The 26,979-nt window shown below is 37.1% G+C and overlaps 1 protein-coding gene across 2 annotated transcripts; it reads right to left on the bottom strand.

Moving 5' to 3' along the window:
• Positions 1–26,979, bottom strand: PAIP1 (poly(A) binding protein interacting protein 1). 2 transcript variants are annotated; one of them, XM_071425454.1, is made up of 12 exons: positions 26,825–26,979; positions 25,386–25,503; positions 21,886–22,067; positions 16,511–16,699; positions 13,062–13,174; positions 9,797–9,908; positions 8,106–8,231; positions 6,011–6,117; positions 3,927–4,044; positions 3,738–3,792; positions 3,036–3,129; positions 1–1,397 (listed from the first exon to the last, which is right to left on the bottom strand). In XM_071425454.1, the coding sequence occupies exons 2-12, from the start codon at positions 25,414–25,416 to the stop codon at positions 1,304–1,306; spliced, it is 1,221 nt and encodes a 406-aa protein (XP_071281555.1). In that variant the 5' UTR covers positions 25,417–25,503; positions 26,825–26,979; the 3' UTR covers positions 1–1,303. The 2 variants fall into 2 exon arrangements, with proteins under 2 accessions (XP_071281555.1, XP_071281554.1); XM_071425453.1 differs by lacking the exons at positions 25,386–25,503; positions 26,825–26,979 and adding an exon at positions 23,429–23,690.

The raw sequence follows: 26,979 nt of genomic DNA, 5'->3' as shown, positions 1-26,979 counted from the left end.
TAAAGCTAGTTAAATTTTATTTTCCAAAACTCCAACCTAAATAAGTATGTTAAATAAACATCCAGAAAACAGCCACTGCTTACTCTACTAGCAGATGCACAACTTATTTAACCAAACAAATAACAGTGAAATATTATCAGAATTATTTACATGCATATTTACAATGCGTGTTTTTTAGAGTAGCTAACTGTTGGGAAATACTTGTGTTTGGTTTTGGTAATGATTTCTAATCAAGTCTAACCAGCAACAGGTAACAGGAAACACTTCAACTGAGTTTGGCAACAACAACAATGGACTATCCTAGGAAAACTAACATGATTATATGGAGTCAAAAAAAAGAGCAGTTGGCTTCACAATGTTAACATTTATGAAATATATGAATTTACTCCAACTACAAAATTAAATCAAACTACATAAAATTAGAAGAATAAAAGAAAGTTACAGGGGTTGGGAAAGGTTAGACATGTTAGATACATTACTAGAAAAAAAAGCAAAAGAAAAAAAGCACTGCACATACTCTTGAGAAGCATGGTTTAGAACATAACTGTATTACTATTGCCTTGAAGAACACAACAAATTACAGAATAGCTTTTTCTTGTAGATTTGAAAATAAGCTTATCTGAACCAAAGATCTTGAAAGCATCTCACTTCCAAAATACTGCTTGCTTTTTCACATATCAACATGTAACATATTTATTCCAGGAAAAAAGAAAAGTCCAGACCTCACCCATGTGTGTTTTGAAAGAAGAAGAAAAAGGAAATGAACAAAACAAAAACTCATACACAAAACTTTCACAAGCCACTTTTCATGATTGTGATATACAGAAAAGAAATTTTCTTTCTTATTTGGATCATACTCTTCTTGGACGGGGAAGTGGAGGAAGTAAATGCAAGATATAGTGTATATGGTAAATAGGATGAGTAAATCCCAATATATACTAAAGCAAACAAGCAAGCAAATTCAGATCATTATTCTTTCCCTTTCTTCCTCAAGGGAAGTTTTATGGGACAGTTCCCCATTAAATTTTAATTTCAATTATAACTTTTAAATAATTTTTATTGCAGCCAAAACATTGTTCAAAAAACATTTTTCACAAAATAAACTATGATATATACACAACATTTTAAGTTACAGGGCATAAGTTTACATTTTTTGGCAGGTTCTGTTAAACAAAATGGAAATTGTGTAACTTTAGTACTTGGAGAAACTCAAGTTTCTCATTTTGGTACAAATGTTTTGTGTCCCCCTTCACTCTAACAATACCTAAAGTGGTTAAATAAACTAACATTAATACATAACATCTCACTGTTTTCTGTTATGTTCTGATTCTAGACAGAATTTTTCATATGCTTCTTCAATTTCTGGATCCATCTCATCATCAATCTCATCAAAATACCTGAGGGGGAGAAAAAAAATGACCAAAGGTTAACACCTTTACGTACAGATTTACATACAGATTTTCAGAGCCAGCAGATTTTTAGAATTTGTGTAGGTGTCAAGAATAAAACAAAGCTTTATAAATGACTGTTATTTATGACATTTTCCTAAAGGGAATGGAAAGGAAAAAAATAATGGATACTAGGAAAACAAATAAACAGAAACCTCAAAGCAGCACAGATTTGTTCAAATACCTACAGTGTTTGCCACCTTTTTAGATCATCTTATGCTGCCCAGTTTCCAAGATGACAGAAAATTTAATAATGCATCTGTACTGATCCAATTACAAAAAACCATAATTAATAACATATTAGTGTAATTTTGATTGGTGAACATCCTAGTTCAAAGACAGAATACATTAATATAGAAACCCTGCATTCCTGTTTGTTGATATGTGAAAGAAGGACATAGAAAATATGTAAGAAAGTTTTTTTGCTTCAAAGTGATGTGCACTGAGGAAGCAGACTACATATTTGTCATGTGTTCCTTTGTTCTTGTAGAAGTGTAGCCTTCAGAAGAAAGGGGCTTCACAAAGAACCCTCCTCCCTGATGTCATGAGAAATAGCTGACAGAGAATCAGCAGACATTTGTCTAAGCTTTTCTTAAGTCTTCAACAAAGAAGGTTACAGTCACTGTGCTTGAAGGTTGACTCCGTGTGTTCTACATGACACTTTTAGGATTTGCTGTGTTTTTAATAGATGTCTGTGTTCAATTTGCATTTTTCTTCTAAGCAGAGGTTCACATGGGTCCTTTTTTCCCTTTAGTATGAGCTTGTTGATTTCTGATGACATCTCTAATATATCTTCCAGTTCTTGATGTTCTTTACGTTCCCCTCAGCTAGGTACATACTGAAAGTTTTCTAATGTACTAAAAAAAATACTGATCCAGGCCTGCACTCTTATCACACATAAAAAACAACACTGAAAATGCTCTTGTGTGTCAAATCATGGTCTGAAAGTCCTCTTTAGTGAGCAAAAAGCTCATAGCAATTTATTTTAGACCATATTTCTTATAATGGTACCAAACTGGACAGGCTATATTCTGGTGCCAAAACGTCAGGCTATATTCTCAACTATTGCTTCCCCTTTTGCCATTAGGTTGCTTTTCTTGCTCTGCAGGAAGACTGGCTAGCCCTCTAATTGAAGGGGATAGTCCTTAGGCTGAAGAGAGAAAGTTAATACTTTCTCCCTTTCAAAGACACTGGAAATTTGGTAATCATCTCTTGCTGGGGTGTTCATGCACATCAGTCAAACAAATTTAGTTTGCCTCTCTACAAACACTTAAAGGCTTGGTGCTTCATTTTGCTTGCAAATTTTTTTTTAAGTGCAGAAGTATGTTTGCACATGTGCATAAATATCTGAATTACATCTGAAATGTAATTACCATACTCAGTAAAATAAACATGAAATAAGTTTCAAACTTGTGTGATTAAAAACCATTTTAAACCTGAACAAATACATCCACTGTAGAACTAAGTAACAATTACATTATTTAGTTTCATTTTTGTCAACATTGGAATCCTAAGTCTGAACTATCACAGCATCACAGTAAAAATAAACATTATTAAAAAAATACGTCACTAAAAAGGAAAACATACAGCTCTCCAGGTCCTGACAGATCTGCTCCATTTTCTTCATAATATGGAAACAAATCCTCTCTTTCAAGCAACTCTTGGTATTTTTCTTGATAATCTGACAAAGTAAAAGTGAGATGGAGTAATGTAGAAGACTACTCTGCTAAATTAACAGAAATATATCAAGTTTGAAAATTGGCTGGTTAACGAAATCACAAAAGGCAGGAAATGTATTTACAGGAAAAGATCTTTCGGCAGTGTTTTCTCAGGACATGAATGGATGTCTAGGAATGATGCCCAATTTCCCATAGAAATGTAAAGGTTGTGACAGATGTCTTTACCTCAAATGATGTTCTGCCACGCTGTGCTCAGATTACATATAAGGAAACCAAGGATTTTTATTTGATTTTGATGCTAACAATGGACAAACAAAAGAAGACTTGAATATTTTTGCCTTTCTGGAAAGGTCAGATGCTGTGGATTACTGAACAAGTTCTTCTGACCTATATGAACTCAAATGCACATTCTCCATTTCAAACATCTACCTTCTTTAACGCAGAATAAATCCTGTGCTCTACCAGGAATTCAGGCAGAATTTTGTCTTTTAAGTTGAATAGGTTTTAGATTCTTGAAGAATAACATTTTATGTTCTTCAACAGGCTGTAAACTTAATTACAGCTTTTTAAAGAAGATTGAGAAGACAGGTAAGCTAAACTTGTGCCATACCTGGGTCTGCTGCAGTGAAAGGAACACCATCAGAAGTGTAAAATGTTGGTTCATTCTAAAAATAAAGTCATCCAGAAAGTTATATGTATTCAGAGAGAAAGAGGCTTGCAGTTTCAAGTAATGCAATTGTCTATTAACCAAACCAAATTCACATGAAATTAAGGAACTGAAATGTCCATATATTCTTACCATAAAATAGTTTGGGTCATTTTCAGGGGTAGCTTCTGCATGTGGGGTTGTTCCATGAACTCTACCCCAGTTACTAGATCGCAGTTCTACTAGTTTCAGAAGCATGTGTTTCACATCTCTGAAATAGAAAAGCACTACAAAAGTTAGAATGTTTTGTGCCAAGCAAGAAATTTGGCTTTCTCTTACTGTGCAAATACAAGATAGTTAAATCCATCAAAAAAAAACAAGTTCAAGAAGGATAATATTTGGGCTATTGTGTAGATCATTTTGCATTCAATTTTACAACTGCAAGTCTAGATGCTTTATGTGTCAGTAATGAGATATTCAACCTCCTCACTTCCTCTGCTGTTAAGTAGGGAACTCACATGAAAAAGGAAACTGCTGTAATTTTTACTGAGATACCACACCTTGAAATACAAGTTAAAGAACACAATCCTTTTTGATAAAAGGATAATACTGGGGAAAAAAGGAAGATTATCTTCAAATTTTATTTATCTATTCTATCCTCCTAACTTTAGTCTTCTTCATCATAATGAAATGTTTTAGTCAAAAGTAAGACATAATGCCCCCAGTACATTAGATATCAACACCCATTTAATCCCTAAAATAAGAGAAAATTCCTTCTTCTTTTAAGCTAGTTTATGGAGAAGTGTATCGTTAAAGAATACATTAAAAAAAATCAGTTATTTTCCCAGCTGAAATTGATGCCAAATTGATTTTTGCCTTTTTTTCTTTTATAGATTCTCCATATTCTTTACATGTATATTTATAGCTCCATAGCCTATTACAGTATTTGCAGCTAGCATTTTATCTACTCTATTACACAGAAAGACAAAAGAAATTCCTCAGCAGCTCCAAGCTGGTGGTGCAGGATTAGATTCTCTGGAAAGACAAGGCTGAGACCAGCTGTCCCAGACACATTTTCATAAACAAAGTTTAGTTCCTACCTGAGTGGGGGAGGAATTCAGAAATGGGTTGCCCTGGGGGAGAATTACCTCACCACTTATGTCTCTCCCTTGGGATCCCTGTCAGTTAATGTTAATTTGCTAAACATACAGACATTGTCTGCACATTATGCTGGGCGTGCATCTTCAGCTCTTTTCCACCCAGTGAGTTGAGCACCTAAGGATCCTTGTAAGATAAGCCCTTTTGGTCACCTAACTGTGTCTAGCTCATGATTTTAGGACCAGTGAAAAGGCATCAAAATTTGTTTGTTGTTCTACATCTTTGAGGCCTCAGCTTGTGCCATCTATTTTGGTTCCTGAGGCAAAAATTTCCTCATCCTCCTTGTGGGCAGCTCAATTACAACCTACAGATGTTATGAGCCACTCTTGGCCTCCCTCCATATGGCAAGAGATCAGTGTTTGAGCCCTCTAGAGGTTTTTAGTAAGTTTTTTTGCAAGAAGCTGAGGATGAAGCACAGAAGAATCAGATAACCTCATGCACACAGGTGGTTTTATGACAATTTCATGATTAGTCAGTCACTAATATATTACTAATACATTAGTCAATCACTTGTTTTTTCCCAGATTAAAGCTAAAACATTGCCAAAAAGGTATGCTCTCCAAAAAAAAAAAAAAACCAAACAAAAATCAAACCCCAAAGTATATTTCATTTTGCCTTTACATTTATCATAATTTGTATCTATTTAATACTGCTACATATTTAGTACTGTTTGTGTATATTTAAGCTGGTTCAATTCAAAATGATAACTATAAACTATAAGAAGTTGCTCCTATTTTCTCTTTGTATATACTTGCTTTAAGAGCCTAAAGCACTCACTGAAGATATTGAGATCTAATAGGTTAAAAAAACCTAACTGAGTAGTGGAACTTGAATCTCTGTTAAAAATAAAATACAAAAACCCACCTCAAAAATCAACCCAACTGCCAAAAAAGCCACATTACCTTCAACTGAAAAACACTTTTTTTCACATGGAAAATGACCTGCACACACAACACATCAATTTTCATAATTATAAGTTTCAAAGATAATTTTTTTGCCCTGTTCATTATAGTTGAAGATTTTTTCAAGGTGTTCTTTTTCATATAAACAAAACACTGCACATAAACTTATCTTCTCACCTGCTACAGTTTGCATCCAACACAACATTTTCAATTCTTTGAATCATTTCCTCCATATCATTCTTTCCTTTTTCTTTCCAGGCATCTTCTAAAACAGAACCTGTCAACTAAAGACAAGGAATTAGTATTTTTTTTAATTAGAAATCCTTAATAAACAGTCAACTTAAGAGATTCTGTAACAATTCATGACACTTGGACTACCTGATGGCTGACACTCCCAGCTGCCTGTATCTCTTTGCTAAACAGATTAATAGACCTCATAAACAGTTTATTTTAAACTACAAACAGTATAGGAGCTTCATGTCCAATATTTATGTTACCTAGAAGTTCACAGCCACTTGTTTCAGTCTTGAAATACGATTTCAAAACAACTCTTCAGTGACATTGGTCAGATCTTACTTGATTTAAGTACATACTACCATCATTTATTTCCTTTAAATCTTACTTTGCAGCTGATTCCACCAGTTTACATGACAACAGGAAATACTTTATTGAGCTTTAGAAACACTTCAGTCAACTTGGCCAGCATCACACATGCCAGAGAATTTCTTCTGGGTATATATAAAGGAAACCAGAATTATCTGAAGCCAGCCTGAACTTTAATATAGAAAAGTGTAAGAGGCTAGAACTGCTGCCAGGAAAGCTTTAGCAGGAGTCAGTCTAGAGCAGCTGTGGATGAAAGCTTTTTACTACAACAATAGGTACTTCATTACCCAATAATTGTACAGGAGGAGTTAAATCAGAAAAATAATTAGTTTGCCACTAATAGCAATCTCCTCAGCATAAATGCTTCATGATCAAAAATGCCTGGAATGGTGCTTGATGATACAAAGGATAAAATCCGAAGAGAAAAGCAAGTGTATTGGTCAGTATTTGCTTGACATTCATAGTATTCCACAGTGGTCTCACCTTAATCCTGGATAATTAGGTAATAGCATCAAGATTAATTAAAATAAACATATTGCACAGCAAACAGAGAAAAACCTGTATCTATCACCGTATAAAATGGAAAAGACAAAGTGAGACATTTATTGCTTCAGTAGTGAAATGAAGGTTTCATGAGGCAGCCCAGTCTAGCTACACATAAACTCAACATTTGTAGATACTATTTCTTCTTTACTACACTGCAAAGCTTCCTGATTTGTGTATTGCTGCTTAAAAAGGTTCTTCAGTGGGCCTTGCCTCAGGGAAGCACTGCCGACATAAGGACTGACCACAGGAGGGAATGTGCTCACTGAGCTCAATCTCACACTTGCTGTGAAGCAACCTCCTTAAACATCCAAACGTCAAATGAAGGTTTTAAATTACAAAAATCTCTCGTCCCTACTCTTATGTTTATGATATAAAGAGAAACTGTCAGAAATGAAATTCAAGATAGAGCAGGCTGAGAAGCAGTGGAGTATGAGGAAGGTAAGGAATGAGGAAAAAAACTAAGCCAATCAAAAATCTTCAGAAAAATATTGTTTAGCATTTAACCTTCATTCCTATTTTAAACTGTTTTCCCAACTACAGGTATAATGATACCTAGTGAAGATAAGAGTTTCTCCTACACAGAGGCTAAAAATTTTACAAGAAAAGCTATGGGTTATGAGCAAAGAGGTTTATTTTCCACATTAAAGAGAAATCTGTATATTTCTACAATAGTAATGACATAGCACAGAAGGAAGGAAGAGATATTTAGAACCTTTTGCCACAAAAAGTTCTGGACCCCAATGGCCAGGTGTCCTTCAGAACACAGAGCATACCTAAGATATCACAATTCATTCAGACATGTTACAGCTTTCTCCTACACCAGAAGCAGCAATATGAGATCTAGAGGAAGCACTTATTTGTTGGCACCTCAACTTCAGTTCTATTGCTCATTTGTACACAAATGGCCTTGAATTTATTTTTAGAGCATCTTGTTACTTTTTTTACTGGCTCAATTTCCTAATGGTACTAAGGAAAACAAAAATAGTAGTTTGCCCTGCTAATGCTGTAATGCATAAACCCCTATAAATACTTTCTCATTTGCAATTTAGCCTACTATTCCCTATATTAAAGCTAGACAGCTTAAAAAACATGATTTTTTTTCCTTCTAAAACTACTGTCTCACCTTCAGCAGCTTCACTGCACATATCAAATTACTGTCCACAGGATTAGAGAAGAGTGCATTCAGTAATTCCCGAAGGCCTTCTTGAAGAATTTCTGCCCGTGTAACCTGTCCCTTTGTTCCCTTAATCTGCAAAACATATAAGAAACCCCCCAATATTTAAAATACTTAGAAATTAATTTGGGCACATTTTCTCCCTTGAATGCTGTATTATTTGGTTTCTGATCAATATAGTTGACATCTATATGCCAAATACTGTAACCATTTTAGAACACAGATTTTGATGGAATCACAGCATGGTTTGGGTTGGAAGGGACTTAAAATATCATGTAGATCATCACCTACCTCAATCTGCTGGCCATACATTTTCTGATGCATGTTATGTTGGTCCTCATCCACCAGCACCCAAAACCCTTCTCAGGAGAGCTGCTTCTGACTGATTCTCCACCCAGCCTGTATTTGTGCCTGGCCCAGATGAGTACTTGCACTTGACCTTGTTTTTATGGTCCCACCTCCCAAGCCTGTCTTGGTCCCTCTGGGTGGCATCCCTTTCTGCCAGCACATGGACTGCACCACATAGCTCAGTGTCAGTGGAAAACTTACTCTGAGTAATTTCCTTGCAATTCTGGCATAACAATTCATGTCTAGAATTTTGTTTCTCTGCTAAAATAAGAAAAGCTACCAAATGCCTGCCTAATGGTCCAAAAATTACCAAATTCCCAGAACCTCATGCTCTTTTCCACACTGCATTGCCTATTCTCTACAGCAGTGGTAGTTTAGCTCTAGAAAGCAGTATTTATATAATTAAAAAATTACAGAAAATGGTTTAAAAGCAAATGGCATACTCCAAGGACTATGGTATACTCCACAAACGGACAACTTCCCCTGTTCCAAAGTCTTTGAAAATCTTCATTTTTTTCATCTAGCAAGTGAAAAGTAGATTCCAAGGACCACTTACAGTCCAGAAATGGAAGAGAAAGATCTTCCTCATGCCAGCAGAACATTTTTATAGTGTTTGCTTAAATCAAACCACTGAAACAATCAAGTTATATGTGTATTTTTAACTACGCTACAGCAGGAAGTGAACTTGGTGAATGCACAGGCATAAAAATAAAAAAAAAAAAGTACACATTTTTGAATATATCACAGATGCATGAAGTCTAAATACAAGATTGCATGCACCAATGCATGCATGCACCAATGACTCAACAATCAGAAGAAGTACCTTTAAAAATGTGCATTTTTAATTCCTCATTTTGAGGATTTTCACATCTGCCTCAGGTGTTTGTTAACACCTCTTATTAGCACCTGAATACTGAAAAAATTCCATATTTTTCATCCTGATCTGCTTCTGCTAGGCATTTAATAACATTTAATATGTTGGTTAAGTATAGCCATCTAGGAGTTTTGCCAGTAAAAAAGAAAATAAAAGTTTCATTTCAAAGATGTTTGTGGTTGGCTCTTACCCAAATTCTTACACTTTCATTTTTATACATTTCTCTTCTAATGATCTTGTCCTTTTTTGTTTATATATTTCTTGGACATACCCAATATAATGAAACTGTTCTAAAGTTCTTTTACTTTACTCCCCTCTGCCTTTAGAAAAACACCTCAAACTATAGTCCACTTCAGTGTTTACCTACACACACCAAAAAATGTATGAAGAGCCACATGACAGCCAACTTTCTTCTTACCTCTAAGTTAAGATAAAGTTCAGCTAAGAACAGCACAAAGGCATGAAATTGTTTTCTAGTAGTCTCATCCCCTTTAGTAGCTTCATCTCTGTTTTCATACTCTGTTCGACACCTGTAAAAATCAAAGCACAATTACACCATCTGTAGCCATTCCAACATATGTAACATGCTACTCATTTAAAGGAATACTGAGAACTTATGAACTGCATGAAAACTATTACATGCTGAATGCTGGGATGTATGATCTGTGAAGGGAATGAGAGGCCTTCACAAAGAAACAGTGGATTTGCATCCTTTTAGAGAAAAACATATGATTACATGATTAGGTCTTGAAGCACTGAGATATCTGATGCAGCAAAATTAAATAGAACAACTTACAACATGTAGAAATTAATAGTTACACAATTTTTACAACTGAATATGGGTCCAGGATTTGCAACAGTAACACAGGGAACCAGTGCCCAAAGAAATGAAGTAGACATGTGCTCTTCTTCAGGGTGCTTACCACATTGTCTTCGATGCCTTTACACTTATTTCATTAATTCTTTATCTTGCCATGTTAAGTGACAGTAATATATAATTCATGACACCCAGCTGAGCAGTGTTAAGTGACACTCTAGAGGGAAGGGATGGCACACAAGAGGGACCCTGACAGGCTTGAGAGGTGGCCTCGTGCAACTCATGAAGTTCAAGTGTAAAGTTCTGCATATGGGTCAGGGCAATCCCAAGCATTAAGAACAGCTTAGGCAGGGAAGTGGTTGAAAGCAGTCCTGCCAGGAAGGACTCGGGGTGTGATGAGAAGATCAATATGACAGTGCATGCTTGAAGCCCAGAAAGCCAACTGTATCCTGCACCAGAGCCCTGTGGGCAGCAGGGCAGGGAGGGGATTCTGCCCCTCTGCTCTGCTGAGACCCACCTGGAGCACTGCATCCAGAGCTGGGGTCCTCTGAACAGGGAGGACACAAACATATTGAGTGAGACCAGAGGAGGCCACTAAGCTGATCACAGGCCCTGAGCAGCTCTCCTGTGTGCACAGGCTGAGAGAGCTGGGACTGCTCAGCAGGGAGCAGAGAAGGCATGGGTGACACGTTGTAGCACTTTGCGGTACCTAAAGGGGACCCCAAAGAGGGCGGGAGAAGGACTTTTCACATGGGCATGTAGTGACAGGACAGAGGAGAATGGATTCAAACTAACAGGGGACAGGTTTAGACTAGATGTTAGGAAGAAATTTTTTCTGTGACTGCGGTGAGGCACTGAGACAGGTTCCCAGAGAAGCTGTGGATGCCCCATCCCTGTGTTTGAAGCCAGGCCGTATGGGGCTCTGAGCAACCTGGTCTAGCAGAAGGTTCTCTGCCCATGGCAGAGGGGTTTGGAACTAGATGATTTTTAAGGTCTCTTCCAACCCAATAGTTCTATGATTCTGTAATTTAAATATAAATACAAAAATAGGATTAACATACTATGGCAGTGAAGTAATTTTTCTAGTATTTAGCAACTGTGCCAAACCACACAAGTTTACATAACAGTACAAAAACAAAATTAAAAATATTTGAGATAAAAGGAAACCCAGACAAATTTTAATGTATTCTGAATGATTGTGTAATGGATTGAAAAAAAAGTGGAGAAACTGAAAAATCTTAAGAATTGAAATACAAAGTTTCAGGTAGAGACTTAGTCGAGAAACAGAAGATGACCTCTTTACGGTCACATTATTAGGTTGTTTATCTGCACACACACTCCCTGCTCCCAATTTCTCCATATTATCAAGCAAAATATAAGCAACTTTAAATTAATAGCTTCAGGGTGCTAACATTAATGTTATCCATTGGGTTTGCTTCAAAACCAAGAAGCAGAAAATGCAACATTAACAGGGATTTCCTTTCATGTTCAAGTAACAAAGTAACACACAGTTAAAAAAAATCATAAGCAATGACTTTGAAAGAAAGAACAAAACAAAACAAACAAACAACAACAACAACAAAAAAAGGAGAACAACAACCAAAAAAAGAGAGAAAAATTAGTGTTTTCAGCTTCTGCATTCCCCGTTTTTAGCTTTTGCCTCAGTGTTTGCACTACATCAAGGCCTCTTCTGCTTCTCACCCCAGCCTGCCAGTGAGGAGGCTGGGGTGAAGCTGAGGGGAGACACCACTGACCCCACAGATATTCCATCCCATGTGCCCTCATGCTCAGCATATAAAACCAGGGAGAAAGCTGCTGGAGGCCACTGCTCAGGAACTCTCCGGGCCTTGTGGGCGGTGAGCAACTGCACGGCGTGCCTCTTGTTTTGTATATGCTAATTCTTTTATCACTGTTATTATATCCACATCCTTTTCTGTCCTAATAAAGTATCTTTATCTCAACCCATGAATACTTCTTTTTCTGCCCACAAATCTCTTGCCTATCTCATTGGGAGGGTGGGGGAAGTGAGTGAGGGGGTGCAAGCCGTTAAGCTACCTGCCAGGTTAAACCACAACATTCCACTCATGATAAAAGACCACTGGAATGCACTACAGTAAAAGTTTACCACGCTTTTGCTGGACTAAGTAAAAACTTTTCAAATAAGACCCCAAAGCTTAGAATGCTGTTCTTTAAACAAAAAGCCGTCTTTAAACAAAAAACAAAAGGTAAATTTCTAAAGAATTCTGAAGTGTCCAAGACAGTACTCCTTCAAATGTCATGCAGTAATATTTGAGAGGATATATAATAATTTAAAAATGTTGCATTTTTGTCAACTACAAAGTCTAATCATTATTAAGTGCGGTCCCCGGAAATTTGCAACAACTGAAACGGAAAAAAAATTATCCTTCTGGATTTTATACAACTATTTCATAGATACAAAGTCAGTTAGCCTATCAGTGAATAAACCTTACACAGCAATTCCAGGCAAAAATCCAAAGCACTAACTAAAAAACCACAATTAAGTAAGTACTGGCAAGAGTCAAAGGACAAGGACAGTACCTATGTGTGCATTTAGTATACTTTTAAAATAGATTAACTTTCCAATTTGCACTATTTTGGGGATCAGTCTAATATACTCAGTTCAAAAGATCACACAGAACTTCAACTGGAGTCCTATTTTTATATTTAAAAATATTAAAATATTTTAAGATGCATGTGTTCAGTAGTCAGCATGTACCTGTGTTTTGATACTCCTCAATCTGTAATATTTTAAATAAGTATCTCTTTGTATGCTACAGAAGGAGTTAACACACAAACCAGAAAGATGCAACTGAAGAGAATAAGGCTTAAATTGACTGATACTGACCTTTGAAGCAGCAACTGTCGGAAGTTCCCACTTTGTGGACTAATGGTTAGGTGGTGAGATAGATAGTTACACAACCGGGCTCCCATGTATGAAAAATTTGGGACAGATGTGGCCTTCCAAAATAAAAATGGAAAAATAAATTATTTATAAAAGTAATGATTAGGCTATCAGAAAATATTTTTAAAAGCTTTTTTGAAATCCATGCTTAATGTTGATCAGACAACTCATGAGCAGAAAATTAATGATTAATAATTACTATTTGCCATGTTTATTTTTGTATTGCTTCAGCATGTTGATATATGCACTTCAGCAGAACTTAAAAGTTAATTATACTGTAATTCTATGGCTCTAAGAAAACAACCACCATTATGCCACGTGTCTTCATGTAACTCTACTTCTGCACTGTGACCTACAACTGAAGAGTGTCTCAAAGTCACTTACAGACTGCTTATACAAAAAAATCAACAGTGGACATTAAGACAGTTTTTCGAGGAACAATGAGTACATTCAAACAACATCATAAAAAGTTGTCTTCTTTCAGTCTATCAGTTATTTATTCCATAATCTCTTTTTGTCATGGTTAATACCCAAGGAAAGAGTGTAAGAACATGGCAAGTAAAGAGAAATACTTTCTCCCATACATCCTCCAGCAATCTGCAGAATTGCAAACTTCTGAATCAGAGAGTAAGACTAGACCATTATAAGTAACAGCTCTCAATGTAGCCTTTTTTTGCTAAAATAAGTCCTCTTACTGCTGAACATCTACACCTTTGTCATGTAAAAAAACATGGTAGGAATGATATTGTGTAAAAAATCTTCTGTTTTAATCTGATAATTAAAACTTTAAAGAGGTGGAAATTTATTTTGTTCACTCATTTTCAAGCCTCCTCTAACATCTGAATTTCAGATTATTTCTCAGATGCAGTTTCAGTGAAAAGAGGTTCTGCTGCAAATAACTTCACCTGCTCTGTCCAAAAGAAAATGAGGATACTAAGAACTCAGTAAACTTCTCCTTTGGCGTTATAATCTTTCAATATTTTTTTGCATCTTGATCATCTATCAGTGCTACAGATATGTTTGCATGCTTGAGCTGTTCCAACATGTTTGAAAAAAAAAAGTCTTGCTAATGCAATTATACCTAGCTACCTCTTACAGGTAGAGAAAAAGACAATCTTCTATGTGCATAGAATTGCTGGAAAAAAAATTAAGTGTCTCTGGAAGACACAACAAGTTTAAGTAATTAAGACAGACAAATGGAATTCACTTTCCAGTAAGGAGCATGTGAACTACCTAAAAACACTTTGATGCTGTGGTTCAATCAGTTGCTCTGACTAGAAAAGGTACCCCTTTTTTTATAAAGTGAGCCTTTTTAATACTTTTTCCTAACAAAAAAAACTCCAACCCAACAAACCCCCAGCAAACAAAAACTTTAACATCCAAACACATACACAAATTCTTCTAATCTCAGTTGTATTTTTTAAACATTATCTTCCTTATTAGTTGGTCTGCACTTGTGGTTACACCAAACATTGAAATAACTAAATTTTAGGTATTATGATCTGGTGTAGCACACACAGACAAAAAAAAATATCTTCTTAATAATCAATCATTATCAATCAATAAATCAACTGCAAAATCATATTCTTGGAACAATTATTGCTGGTAATACCACTTTATCTCCAATTCAAAAAAGTCACAATCTAAGCATGAAGGCTAATCTACCAACACATATCTTGGGAAACTGTGGTTGCTCTAACAGGAACAATCCACTGCATTAACTAGACAAAAGTAAAGGTTCTTAAACTATGAATTCAGTGTCCAACTTTTGGAAGACTGTCACAAAAGAACTGTCACTTCACTCTGTTCTGACATAAATAAGCAGATACGTATATAATTACTATTTATAAACAGGCTAAGATACCTTACACAGAAGTGATTGGAAGACCCTACAGGACATGGGTTTATTTCATTTCAGTAATTTCCTTCACAAACCTAACATCTGTAAATCTGTTTAGTTGGGTCAAATTTGTATCACTGAAGCAGATGCTTATAAGTTACAGCAATTTTAATTGTTTTGTGAAAAAACAGGAGACAAATGCTTGAGTCTCTGCTCAAGAAAGAAAAATAGTAAGTATAGTTGGCTTTGCTTAGACACTATGCTAGCCTGATACATAAGATATCTAAAATTAGATGCTTGTGGATACCAACAGAGCTTTTCAGCATTAAGCTTTATTTTTCATGCAAATTTTTCAGACTAACGTCGAACTTCTGAGTTGAGGAAGTCACAGTAAACCCCCTTTGCTTTTAAAAGGGGACAGAGAGGAAGAGGTAACATTAAAGACTTCTATTAAATGCAAGTCAGTGTATTTAAAATACAGGAAGTTAAAAATAGCATAAATCCTCTTTTTTCCGTTCCAATAAATTATCCTCTGTGGGTTCAAATAAAGAAGGGTAAAATAATGCTGCCCAATGCAGCACAGGTGATCATCATGTCTAACTAAACTGGTCTCAATTAAATTTGCATTAATTCTGTATAATAATGAGAAACCTGAGACTCTACAGTTCTGTACAACGGCCAACCAGTCATTCCACTTCTACATACACCAGATTAAAATATTCTGCAGGTATCTTCACTTAAGTAAAAGTCTGCTTTCTTACTTTTATTCAAGGTAAAACTTGTAAGCAACAAACCTATGAAAGGTTTGTTGGGATAACAACAAATAATGAAGAGCCAGCCAGAAGCATGGCTTCCTTTTCTGCAGCAAGCCCAAAAGACAGTAACAGCAGCTCATTTGCTAAGCAACACATATTAAGCTGTTCTTTCCAATGGCTCCCCCAATTAGTGCAGAGTTCAGCTCAAGGTCTCTGTCCTCATTTCCATGGCCATCAATGGGGCTGGACCTAGCTACCCTTACAGGAGCTTTCCTTTTCTCCAAGGAATGTTGTTCTGAAATAGGTATATTTCAAATAAAGAAAAAGCCTGGCAGAAAGGAGGTATTTCCCAAAAGATGGTGTGCAAAGTAGGTATGAATTTAAATTTTTTAAATACCTAGGAATTAAAAGTGTCTTAGGACTATGAAGAATTTTTTTTGCACAAGATAATAAAAGTGTACAATATTGTATAAGTTTCTTCAATCTTTACTAACAAAAATTAAAATACAACTTCCTTTAATTAAGTAGCATAATTTCAACTGTAGTATGCTACCCAGGAGATACAAACACAGAACAAAGGAAACAGCAAACTGGGAAAACGTATCCAATTTAGGCATCCGAAATCTGAGCTACCATTTCAATTTACTGAGCAAAATCCTTCCCTATATATTTCAGTCTAAAGGGAAAAAATATCAAGCATTAAATTACTACATTGATACAATAATGTAACAAATACTGGAATGCCTATCTTGGACACTGGGTAACAGAGGCATAATGTCCATCTTGTAACACATTACCTGCTGATAGATGAGTTCAACAAGTTCTTGTAAAGCTTCATCTGCAATAACCCAGCCATTCAGTGTTTCAGCAAACTGTTCTATTTCTGTTTCAAAACAACCTGGCTGCTCCGTGAGGTGATTTAGGAAGTCTTGTACATATTCTGCCAGAGTCAGATAGCCATCACATCTATCTTCAAAGGACGAATCCTGTAGAAGTGAAAGAATATGGCAACTCCTTAAAAACAACCTTGAAGAATTGTTACACCTTCTGTCTCCAGAAATAACCGTACAGCCCTGAGTTTTGAGTCTCTGTATACTGGATTACACAGTTCACTTCAACATTTTTACAGAGCATAGACCCCAACATCTCCTGGAGTGTAGATTTCAGAAGCCTCCAATCACCTTAAGAACTGGGCAAAGTATTTTTAGAGACATTAGGGTCTCCCAGGACAATACATTAAAAATGGATTAAAAAGAAATAAGTTTCCCAAGTTGGTTACAAGATTAACTAACAAACCAAGTTTATCTGTTAAGGGTAGAACTACCAAACTGAGGGTCAACACCCATTCCTTGTACTGTACTGTGGATTTATGAACCATAGAAGTTAAAAGAAGGAAGAATTTGAAACAAAGTATTTTGGGCTTAGATAGTGTGTATAGTGCTTCAAAAATATGCAGAAGTGAGAGTAATTAGAGAAATACAGTAAATACATAGTACTGTTCCCATCTAAGAAGTATAATCAGAAAAACTGCTATTTTAAAGTCAGAGTATTTTTATCTCTTGACAAAAGATTAAAGATTACAAGGCATGAAATGAAACTATTCAAATTGAATTGCATTAATTTACAGCTATTGAGGTTTAAAACCAGACAAGACAGTAAACACAACTGCTCTCTAAACAGAGGAGGGGCTACCCACGATCACTTTATTGATATTTATGCTCCCACTGATGAAACAGAATTTTTGTCCATTCAGAAATGAATCTATGTGAGAGTATCTAAAATCAACACTGTTCCAGATGATTATAATGCAGGTATATGAAGAGAATAGCAAAGAAAGCAGCATCCTTCGTGATGTCACTAGTAGTAACACAGTCCAAATAAATAACTTTGTCACACTACACAAAAGGTTGTGTAAATCACCTCATATATTTCAGAAATGCAAGAAGGAGCCTTAAGTGGCACTTCTAAAAAAATGGCTTACAGTTAGCAATTCAAGACATAAGAGTAATGTAAAGAAAATCAGAATTCTCAACTGTTCTACCATTTAAAAATGCTTAAAGGGTATCCACGGTAAAGCTGAGCTAAAATAAAACACTTTTTCTTTACTTAGTGTACATAAATATATTGACAAGGGTTGTAACTATATTGTCCCCCTCCCCTTCTACTCCCTTAATAGGGATTTTTAATTTCTTTGTCTTCTAAATGCCTATCTCTCCTCTACTGAGAAGCAACACGGATCTGTGAAAAATTTCTTGCTGGGTATGAGCTATGAGAAATACAAGATACACATTGTTGAAAATTACATCCTGATATTAATTGCATGACTTGTGAAGAATGTGTGGGTAAAAAAGTAGACTTTCCAAAATCATTCAGATATGTTGTAAGTTAGTGAGGTGGGACATACATCAGTGTAACAGAGGTAAAATATATTTAACTAGAAGATATGCCAGTTAATAACACTAAATGCTAAATAACTTAATGTTGCCCACCAGAAACACGAAAAAAAATATGGGTTTATGTAAACAAAGGAAAATTATTACTACATAAAGCCTTTGACAACCTGAGGATTGGAGCATGGGCACTTCAAAGGTCCTTTCTAAGCTAAAGTTTTCTATGATTCTAATTGCTTGGAGCTTAAAAATCCAAAAAGTAAAGGCTAACAGGCCTATGTATGATTTGCTACATACTCTGCTTCACTAAAGAAAATCAACATTTATAAGGCAATTTCAAACAGCCCAGTAGGAATTCTGTACAATAAATTTAAAACTAGTTTGTTCCACAGAACTGTTACTGTGCAGCTACTGCAGCAGAATCACATACAGCTGAACTAGCATCTCTCCAAACAACCTGTCTGAAAACTCTCCAGCCAGGCTGCAGAGCCTGCAATTGCTGTAGCTAGTAAAAGAAGCTGCTCCTTCTGACAGCCATCAGATTGTTACAAGATCCTCCTTCAGCAGAGAGGAAGGTATCTTCCTCTCACACTCACTTGGCAAGAATCCAGTCTTAGAGAACATCCTTGTGTTGTAAGGGATCCCAGGTGCCATTTGGCATACTAGTGTCCTTCTTGTATACTCTTATTTTCAGTTTGTAATTAAGAGGCAAAACACAGAAATAAACTCTGTACCATATTCATCTACCTGTACTAAATATGCAACTTCAAAAGAAGTCTAGGTTTCAGTAACTATGCCAGGGAACTGAACAAATGAGAAAGAAAAATGAGTACTTTGGAAATTCAGAAATATACAACTTTATTAAAATTATTTATAATTGATTCCTTAAAGAAGAACTAAATTTAGCTTCTAGAAATAAAGTACTTGCACGTCTCATTGTCAGATTTTAAAATTTAACATAAATGTAGAACCACGCAATGTATGAACCCAAGGAAAACAAAGCAAATGGCTCTTGATTATTTTTCAAGAGGAGCTGGCTAACAGAAACCTGTAAGATTACACATCACTACAAAGTTATAATTTAAAGCCACAAAAGTAAACTAGAGATTTTCTGTTAATTTCAATAATTGCTCCATTAAGTCAGTGCTCCAATTTCTTTCTCAAATCTTTGATAGCTATAGGATGGGGTCCTGGATTATTCACAACAAAAGAGTAACTGATGAAAAGATTATAGATTTTCCTCTCTTTTATTATGTGTCAGTACATGAGTTTACATACAGAAGGGTAGAAGGCTAAATAGGTACTAGAACTCCTCTGATATACAAAAAGATAAAACAGAAAGTCTATAGCAAAGATTCATGAGACAAATCTGCTCTTACTCAGTTTCTTAATATGTACCAATTGCTGTTTTCCTTTATCTAGTAAATTCATATTTTCACTTATGAACTTAGTCACCAATAACTTAACAACATATTGATTTTTCTTCAGACTTCTTAGGAACAAGCTTTTTGTCCTTTCAGTTAAATGAACTCAACAAGTTTCCAATAAAGTTATTGCAAACCCAAGTCCAAAAAGACTAAAACCACCTATTCATGCTGAATGAGATTAAGCGGCACTTTCATGTTTGGTCTTCTGATGGAAATTACTGAAGTTAGAAAAAAGCAGGAGGGAAGGATTGTGGAACCCTAAAACAACAAAAACCTCACTCCTAAAGCTATGAAGTAAGAACGTCATTATGCCCATCTGATGCAGCGACAGCCATATTATTATCATGCAGCCATTCCAAGGAACAAACCTGGTGTTTCCTACTGGCAATTCAAACCCATCTAGTTGCTAGTTCTGCAGCAGACAACTACAATTTCTATGGGTTGGACTCTGCATGCAAACAGAGAATTCCATGGAGGTCTTTCTTCAAAGTCCTAGTAAAGTTTTTCTGAAAATTCTAGAAAACCTTGTAAGCTGTACTCCTTAAACCATCTTCACAGGTAATTGATAGTTTTGAGCATCAAAAACTGGAAAGACTGGAAATTACTGACCTAATAGCAAATGTTACGTGGACAGACACAGTAATTATAATGATGCACAATCAAACAACAAATCAACACTATTTTTAAAATAATAAATGTTATTTTGCCATTGCAAAACAACTGTGTATTTTATGAGAGAAATAAAATATTTCAGATCTAAAAATTCAGGGATCTTTACAAATGGAACCTATTAAGTACTAATTTTAAGTAAAAAAAGAAGTTTCTCAAAACTTTGTTTTGATTCAAATTTTAAAACTCATGGTCAAAATCAGTGTAACTGTAAAGTGTGCTAAATTTTTTATTTTTATGACAAATGAGCCCAGTATATAAAATTACTTCAGTTACTAAACTAAAAAACCCAGATTTTCTAATAGTGAAGAATGAAAGAAAAATACCACTGCTTTGTGTGTATCATATTCTCATTAGATTAAAGTCCCTGCAATATGTTTTCCTAACATTTTCAGAGGTAGTTTTATTAATAGATGAGTCACATTCATAGCATATTCCAACAACATAGCAACCAGGCACTCCCACATGCTTGTGTGTTTTTGCAAAACAGCTGAAAAGCAACATTGTTGGCATTGAAACTTTGCAGTTTTAAGAGTGCACTATGTTTGCTATTGGAAAGGCTGTTTGGGTTTTTCTTTGTCTTGAAACTGAAACACTTTATTTATAGAAAACATGTAACCAGTGCTGGGGCAAAGCAGTTATTTTTTCTCCTAGATTATCAATTCACCAAAACACGCTCACACTGGCATTAACAGTTGTATATTGGCTGTGGGGTTTATTATACAGGACAGTAATTACATTCAGTAAACAGGCAAAGTGGGTAACACTAAGGTAACATCAATTTTACTGGTGAGGAAAAGATTTCAGAATACCAAACCACCATATTCAGCATTCAAATGAGGTATTTTTCTACCAGTTATCAAAAATCAATTTGATTCAGCATCCCTCTTTTTTTTTTTTTTTAATCACTTGATTGTAATTGTAAAAGTTCCCATCTGTTTAGATATAGTACCAGAGTCTGACTGTTTGCATAACAAAGGATATACCAAGAATTCACAGACATCTTCCCTGGAGTAGAGTTACTGAAGCAGTAACGTGGATGACAATGGAGCAGCAAACAGAAGTACCAGCTTTTATTACATGACGCATCTACAAATTGATCTGAGTCTGGCTGGAAATACATTTCTTACTAGGTGTGTTGGTAGGTAACTGTTAACTTTTTTTGCCCTTTGGTGATACAACGCCACTGATGACACATGATGCTACACTAGCTTAGGCAGTCATGAGGAATGGTACCTGTGGCAGAGGAAATTCAGGAAAGGCAAAGCCTGTGCTCAGAGAAGCTAAAGTTCAAGCTTTCTCTCCCTGTGAATTCTGCATAAGAGTGAAGCTATGCTTTTATTTAAAATGCAGTATAGATGTAACTACAACAGAGGTAGTCACCAAAAGAACAGGTTACTCTCATACTGTATGCAACCAATGCCTGGTGTAGTCAAAAAGGAATATGGTTATCTGCAACAAGCTTTGGCAAAATATTTCACAGCAGAGGTGCTCATGTACATCATAATATTCACCCAATATCACTTAATATCCTGGCTGCAACTCAGGAGGTTATATTCAGATTATTTGCAATACTTTAGCAAATGCAGAATTCAAATTATCTGACATATAAGATTTCAAGAAAACATTATTAATTTGAATACAAGTAAATTGGCTCATACTAAAGAATGAAGTTAAAACACTCACTGTAAAATTCTGATTGAAGTTCTGGTTGTACCCTGATGGATAAAATTCAGGTGCTTTAGCAGACAAGTTTGATGTTACTACAGGATCCACAGCTAACTGAGGTTCAGTCATTTCTGGTCCAGAATCAAGAACTGAAACTTTATCTTGAGATCCAGATGGAATTCCCGTCTTTTGCAGGTGTTCTGAAAAATTTTTGTTAACAGCTTTTCTTAGAAATCACTAAATTAGTATGTATTCACACAGAGTAAACACAGAATATATATATATATATTTTTTCCTTTTTTTAACTTAAAGTATGGTTTTACTATAAATATACTTCCTTTAAATGCATAGGTTTTTTTTTTATTCTTAGGTGTGGATATTCATTTAAGCACACTCCACATGTCTTTCTACATGACGGAAAGTAAACAGTGCTCTTGTGCAGGTGAACAAAAAAAACACAGGAGAAGTGGATAAAAAACTTATTTTCCATCTAAACACATTATTTAACAGTTAACCTATACAACTAGTAAATCTGCTTATCTGATTATCCTGTGATTTTTCATTGATTTTAGATACAGATACAAGATACATTTGGAAGGTAAATAAATGACAGATATCACTGATTTTCACCAACACTTATTTTCAACAAAATGCTGAAAGGACACTTGGCTATTCTTGTTCTTATATACCATGTACCACAACATCCAACTGAACTGTTTTTAAAACACTATTTTCCAAACCTTTCTTTACAGATTAGCTCATAAGTTAATTGAAAACAGAACCTGATACCTACCTGAAAAACGTGACCAACAAACATTGCTTTGTGTTACTGTTGGGTTGGGTTTATTTTTTTGCAAATAGACTGGAATTCTTCAGTGGGGGAAGTCTGAGACCATCTGCAGTCAGATTAACAGATGGATAAAAAAGTACACTCAGATGTGGGGGCACAAAAGGGGGGGGAAAACAGAGAGTATTGCAAGCAGCTGCAATACAACATGACACCTTTACCTGGTCCAGGTCCATAACCCAGTATGCTGGTTTCAGCTGGGATAGAGTTAATTTTTTTCTTGCTAGCTAGTACAGCACCGTGTTTTGGATTCAGTATGAGGCAAGCGTCGATAACATGGGTTTCCCATGCTGTGATGGTGAGCAGATGCACAAGAAGCATGGAGGCAGCAAAGACTGGACAGCTGACCCGAACTGGTCAAAGGGATAATCCGTACCACCGAATGTGACGTTCAGTATATAAACCGGGGGAGAGTTGGCCAGGAGCTGGCAATTGTTGCTGAGGGACAGGCTGGGCATCGGTCAGCAGGTGCTGAGCTGACTGCACAGGGCATCACATGATTCTCTTTGGTTTTCTTCCTCTTACCCCTCCCTAGTCACCCAGGTGTCCGCCGGCCCCAGGGCTCACCAGGCTGACCCGGCCTCAGCGCGGTGCCCGCATCGCACACCCGGGAACGGGACCACGCTCCCGAGGGCGGGTGGCGGAGCCCCTGCGGCGGGCGGGGAGCTGCGCAGGTGCCCCGCGAAAAGAAAGAGCGGGGAGAGCAGCCCGTACCTGCCATCCCGGTGCCCAGGGGCGCCGTCTTCGGAGGCCGCAATGGTTCCTGCTGCGGGAAGAGGCCGCCCGGCTGGTGCTGCTGCTCCTCGGCCGAGCCTGAGCCGCGGGACGCGCTGCCCGCGGGCCGGGCCCCGCCGCCGCTCTCCGGCGCGCCGCACCCGCGGCCCCGGCCGGCACCCGGCGCTCGGTCGAAACTCTCCGACATGCTGAGGCCGGGCGGCTCGGGCGCTCATGGGAGGGAGGAGCGCAGCGGAGCGGAGCGGGGAGGGCGGGCCGCGAGAGGCGGGCGGAACGCGGGCCCGCCCCAGCCCCGCACTTTCGCTTTCACCCCCGCGCAGCGTCGCGATGGCCGCGCCCGCCCCGAGCCGCGGCAGCCTGGAAACAGCGTTTCCAAAGGCACCGTAATCCCTGCGACTGCATCTCCACGGTAACGAGCGGGGCGAGGTGACCGTGGCAGGGCCAAGGCTTAAGCTACAACAGGAGAGACGTGCAGCCACAGGTGCATCACGTCACGCTGTGCATACACAGTTGTTTACACCAGAGAGGGATGAAAAAGCTACAGGCGAAATTTTAAATTTAACCCCATAAAGTTAAGCCTCCAACATGACCATATTATTGTATGGCTAGGGCTACTTAATGAAACTATGGTTGTTCAGAAAAAATATATTTTCATTTATAATTTATGCATGATATGATAACAAATGCTCTTCTGATTTAATGTTTAACAACCACCTTCCACACCAATAGGAACCAACTGAAGAACATGGTTCATGTAATGCATTTTTCCTAATATTATCACATAAACTGAGAACGGTTCAACTCACATGTCCATTTACAATTTAATTAATCTACTCTTCTTCAGTTTCATTCCAAAGTCTTTCTCTCATTGTTTTGCAAACTCTGTATCACAATCAGCTTTCAAAATGAGGAGGGCAAATGTAATCTGGTGTGCCACAAATACACCTCAGCTAATCCTTCTGGGGGAGTTTATGTTTTGTCTCCTTGAACAGTCTGATCTGTGCTGTCCTTGCCACTTGTTCCTACCACAAAAAAAAAAAAATCAAAAGATTGTGTGGCATTGGGTCCCGCTCTGTTCACCACTATGAAGGGCTGAAAAAAATAGGCGAGTATGTATGAAACATTATTAAAATATTACAATAGTGCTGTCTTGTATTTAAAAAAAATCCAATTGCATTGTAAAATGGTGCCTTTAGTAGTCAGGTTCCTATTGGTTTTATTATTACATGTTACCATTTTCAATTATTAACAGGGGAGGGGCAGGATATAAAATATTTGTTTGCTCCCCAAGGAATGAATTGGACTGATTTTTGCCAAGATAAAAAGGTGGCCAGACATTAAAGGTGTCATAAGTTAAAATTAATGAGGCTCATGGGAAAACTGTTCCTAGGCAACCCTTCTGGAAATATAGAATGGTAAACTAATAAATCTATACTCTGCAAGTGGAATGTGAGCCAATGCAGGATGTTTTGAATGAGTCTTAAAAAACCATTATAATACTTCACTTGTGTAAACCATTGTCAAAACTATTTTAAGCAGCATTACCAATTCTTTAAAGATCATAAAATAGCTACTAAATTTCTCCATTAAAATATTCAGTGTTCTTGTGTTATCAGCTCCAGTTTTAATGCCTATATTGTGACTCTGTCCACATCTGTAGACTTTGCCTTACCAGGAGGAGAATGAAAAGCTTACATTAATGTGAAGAAAAATGAAAATCTCCATCATTATATTCTAATGGAGAATTTGCCAATTTTGAATATGCCAATCTTTCAAGTTAGCAAATCTCATTCTTTAAAGTTTACACCTAAGAGGAATGGAGTGCCTTAAGTTATGGAACAAGACAAGTTTTCACCTTTGGACATAAATGTGTCCAAATGTCTTTTCACTTAGCAGACATTTTATGTTATTTAATTATCGTTTTGCAACTGCTTACCATTTAAAGTGGAATGTGATCCCAAATCCATATTTTTCTTAGAGATGCACTACTTAAGTTTGCATGAACGCAGTTGAGTTTGGTTGGGAACCCAATTTCCTCTCCCGAGTGTAGACACCTAAAACAAAGTTAAGAAAAATAATCAGGTAGTTAATTCCAAAATAACAAGCCCCAAATACTGCCTACAACAGTACACCCCTTTAGACTGCTTAACATTATGCTTAGAAGGTTTTGGCTTGAGCAGCTGAAGTCCTGTGAATTACTTCAAGCCTTGGAGGCCACACAGCAGAACCCCTGAGATCATTAACTAGACAGACCTCACCTAAGCACCCAATGACTGGATTAAAACTTTCACCAAATACAATTATGAACAATTCTAGGCAGTCACTAGGAGATACCTGCTTTGTCCTAAGTGTCCTACCAAATAATCTAAAACTTAGCTCAGAACCAAATCCACACACACCTTCAGTGCCTGGTGCAAAAAGTCACACACTTTTTGTCACTATTCAGAACACAGGCATTTTTACTTGCTCTATTTTTTTTTTTTTTAATGCTGATAATGTATTTCTAATAGAAAAAAAAGGAGAGGGCTGGTTCTAGCTTTTTAAGTGTAATTTATTGTTACTAGCTGGAATTATTCCAATCGCTCCCATACTGATAAGACATGTTTTTGTAGGAGTTAGTGGTTATTGAGCCCAAAACATAAACCACAGGCATAATCTGTAGCTCTAAAGCTCAACAGATTTCACACAAGCTTATTTAAAAGCACAAAAGTAATGAACATTTATTAGTAGAGAATCCTATTAATTATTTTTAGGGTAACTCTCATGTTTTCAGTGCTTAACTTTACTTGCTAAGTCACCATTTACAAGTCTGGAAGCTGTGTCATCTCCAGCAACATGTAGTTTGCGTGAGCAGCTACAGAGACTTCAGTAAATTAAAAAAAAAAAATCTCTAACCAAAATAAGCCTCATACACGGAACCCACAGATCGTGTGAAGTAAGACAACATATGCAGGACTGTGTGAAGACCATGCATGGAGGCAATGGGCAGCGTGGCTAGCTGTCCTCTGGAACTGCCTCTCCAACCCCATGTGCTCTTCATCCAGACATGTATTATTTCAACAGCTACAGAATCACAGAATCGATTAAGTTGGAAAACACCGCTGAGATCATCGAGTCCAGCCTATGACGGAACATCACCACGACAATCAGACCATGGCACTGAGTGCCACGTCCAGCCTTTCCTTAAACACCCCCAGGGACGGCGACTGCACCACCCCAACATCAAATCACCCTTTCTGTGAAGAAATTCCTCCTAATGCCCAAAGCCGACACAGCTCCCCATTTTCTGTTCCCATACTGCGCCTACCACTCCGACACCTCGCTGCTTTATCCCGCATTTTAAGAAATAACAATAACGAAGAGGACATCACTTACGTGCTATGGCGTTAGCCCCACGTCCAACACGCGCGTTTCGGCACGTCTCCTCGCCAGCCCCGACCTTCGCCTCCGCGCCGCAGCCAGCCGGGCACGCTTATCCCGCTCTGCCGCCGCCGGCGCCGCGGGCTCGACCAGCACCTCGGCAGCCCCGC

Source organism: Agelaius tricolor, unplaced genomic scaffold (genome assembly GCF_023055355.1).
Source record: "Agelaius tricolor isolate 1412-34295 unplaced genomic scaffold, bAgeTri1.0.p SCAF_4, whole genome shotgun sequence".
NCBI classification, from domain to species: domain Eukaryota; kingdom Metazoa; phylum Chordata; class Aves; order Passeriformes; family Icteridae; genus Agelaius; species Agelaius tricolor.
This window is presented reverse-complemented; position numbering and strand designations above follow the sequence as displayed.

Bases quoted from the DNA above. Each gene is read 5' to 3' on its own strand.
- PAIP1 (XM_071425453.1), bottom strand. From the start codon at position 23,636: ATGTCGGAGAGTTTCGACCGAGCGCCGGGTGCCGGCCGGGGCCGCGGG. The intron at 22,068-23,428 runs GTACGGGCTGCT...AAAATTTTTCAG, and splicing joins CCTGGGCACCGGGATGGCAG to AACACCTGCAAAAGACGGGA. The intron at 9,909-13,061 runs GTCAGTATCAGT...TGATTTTTACAG, and splicing joins CGACAGTTGCTGCTTCAAAG to GTGTCGAACAGAGTATGAAA.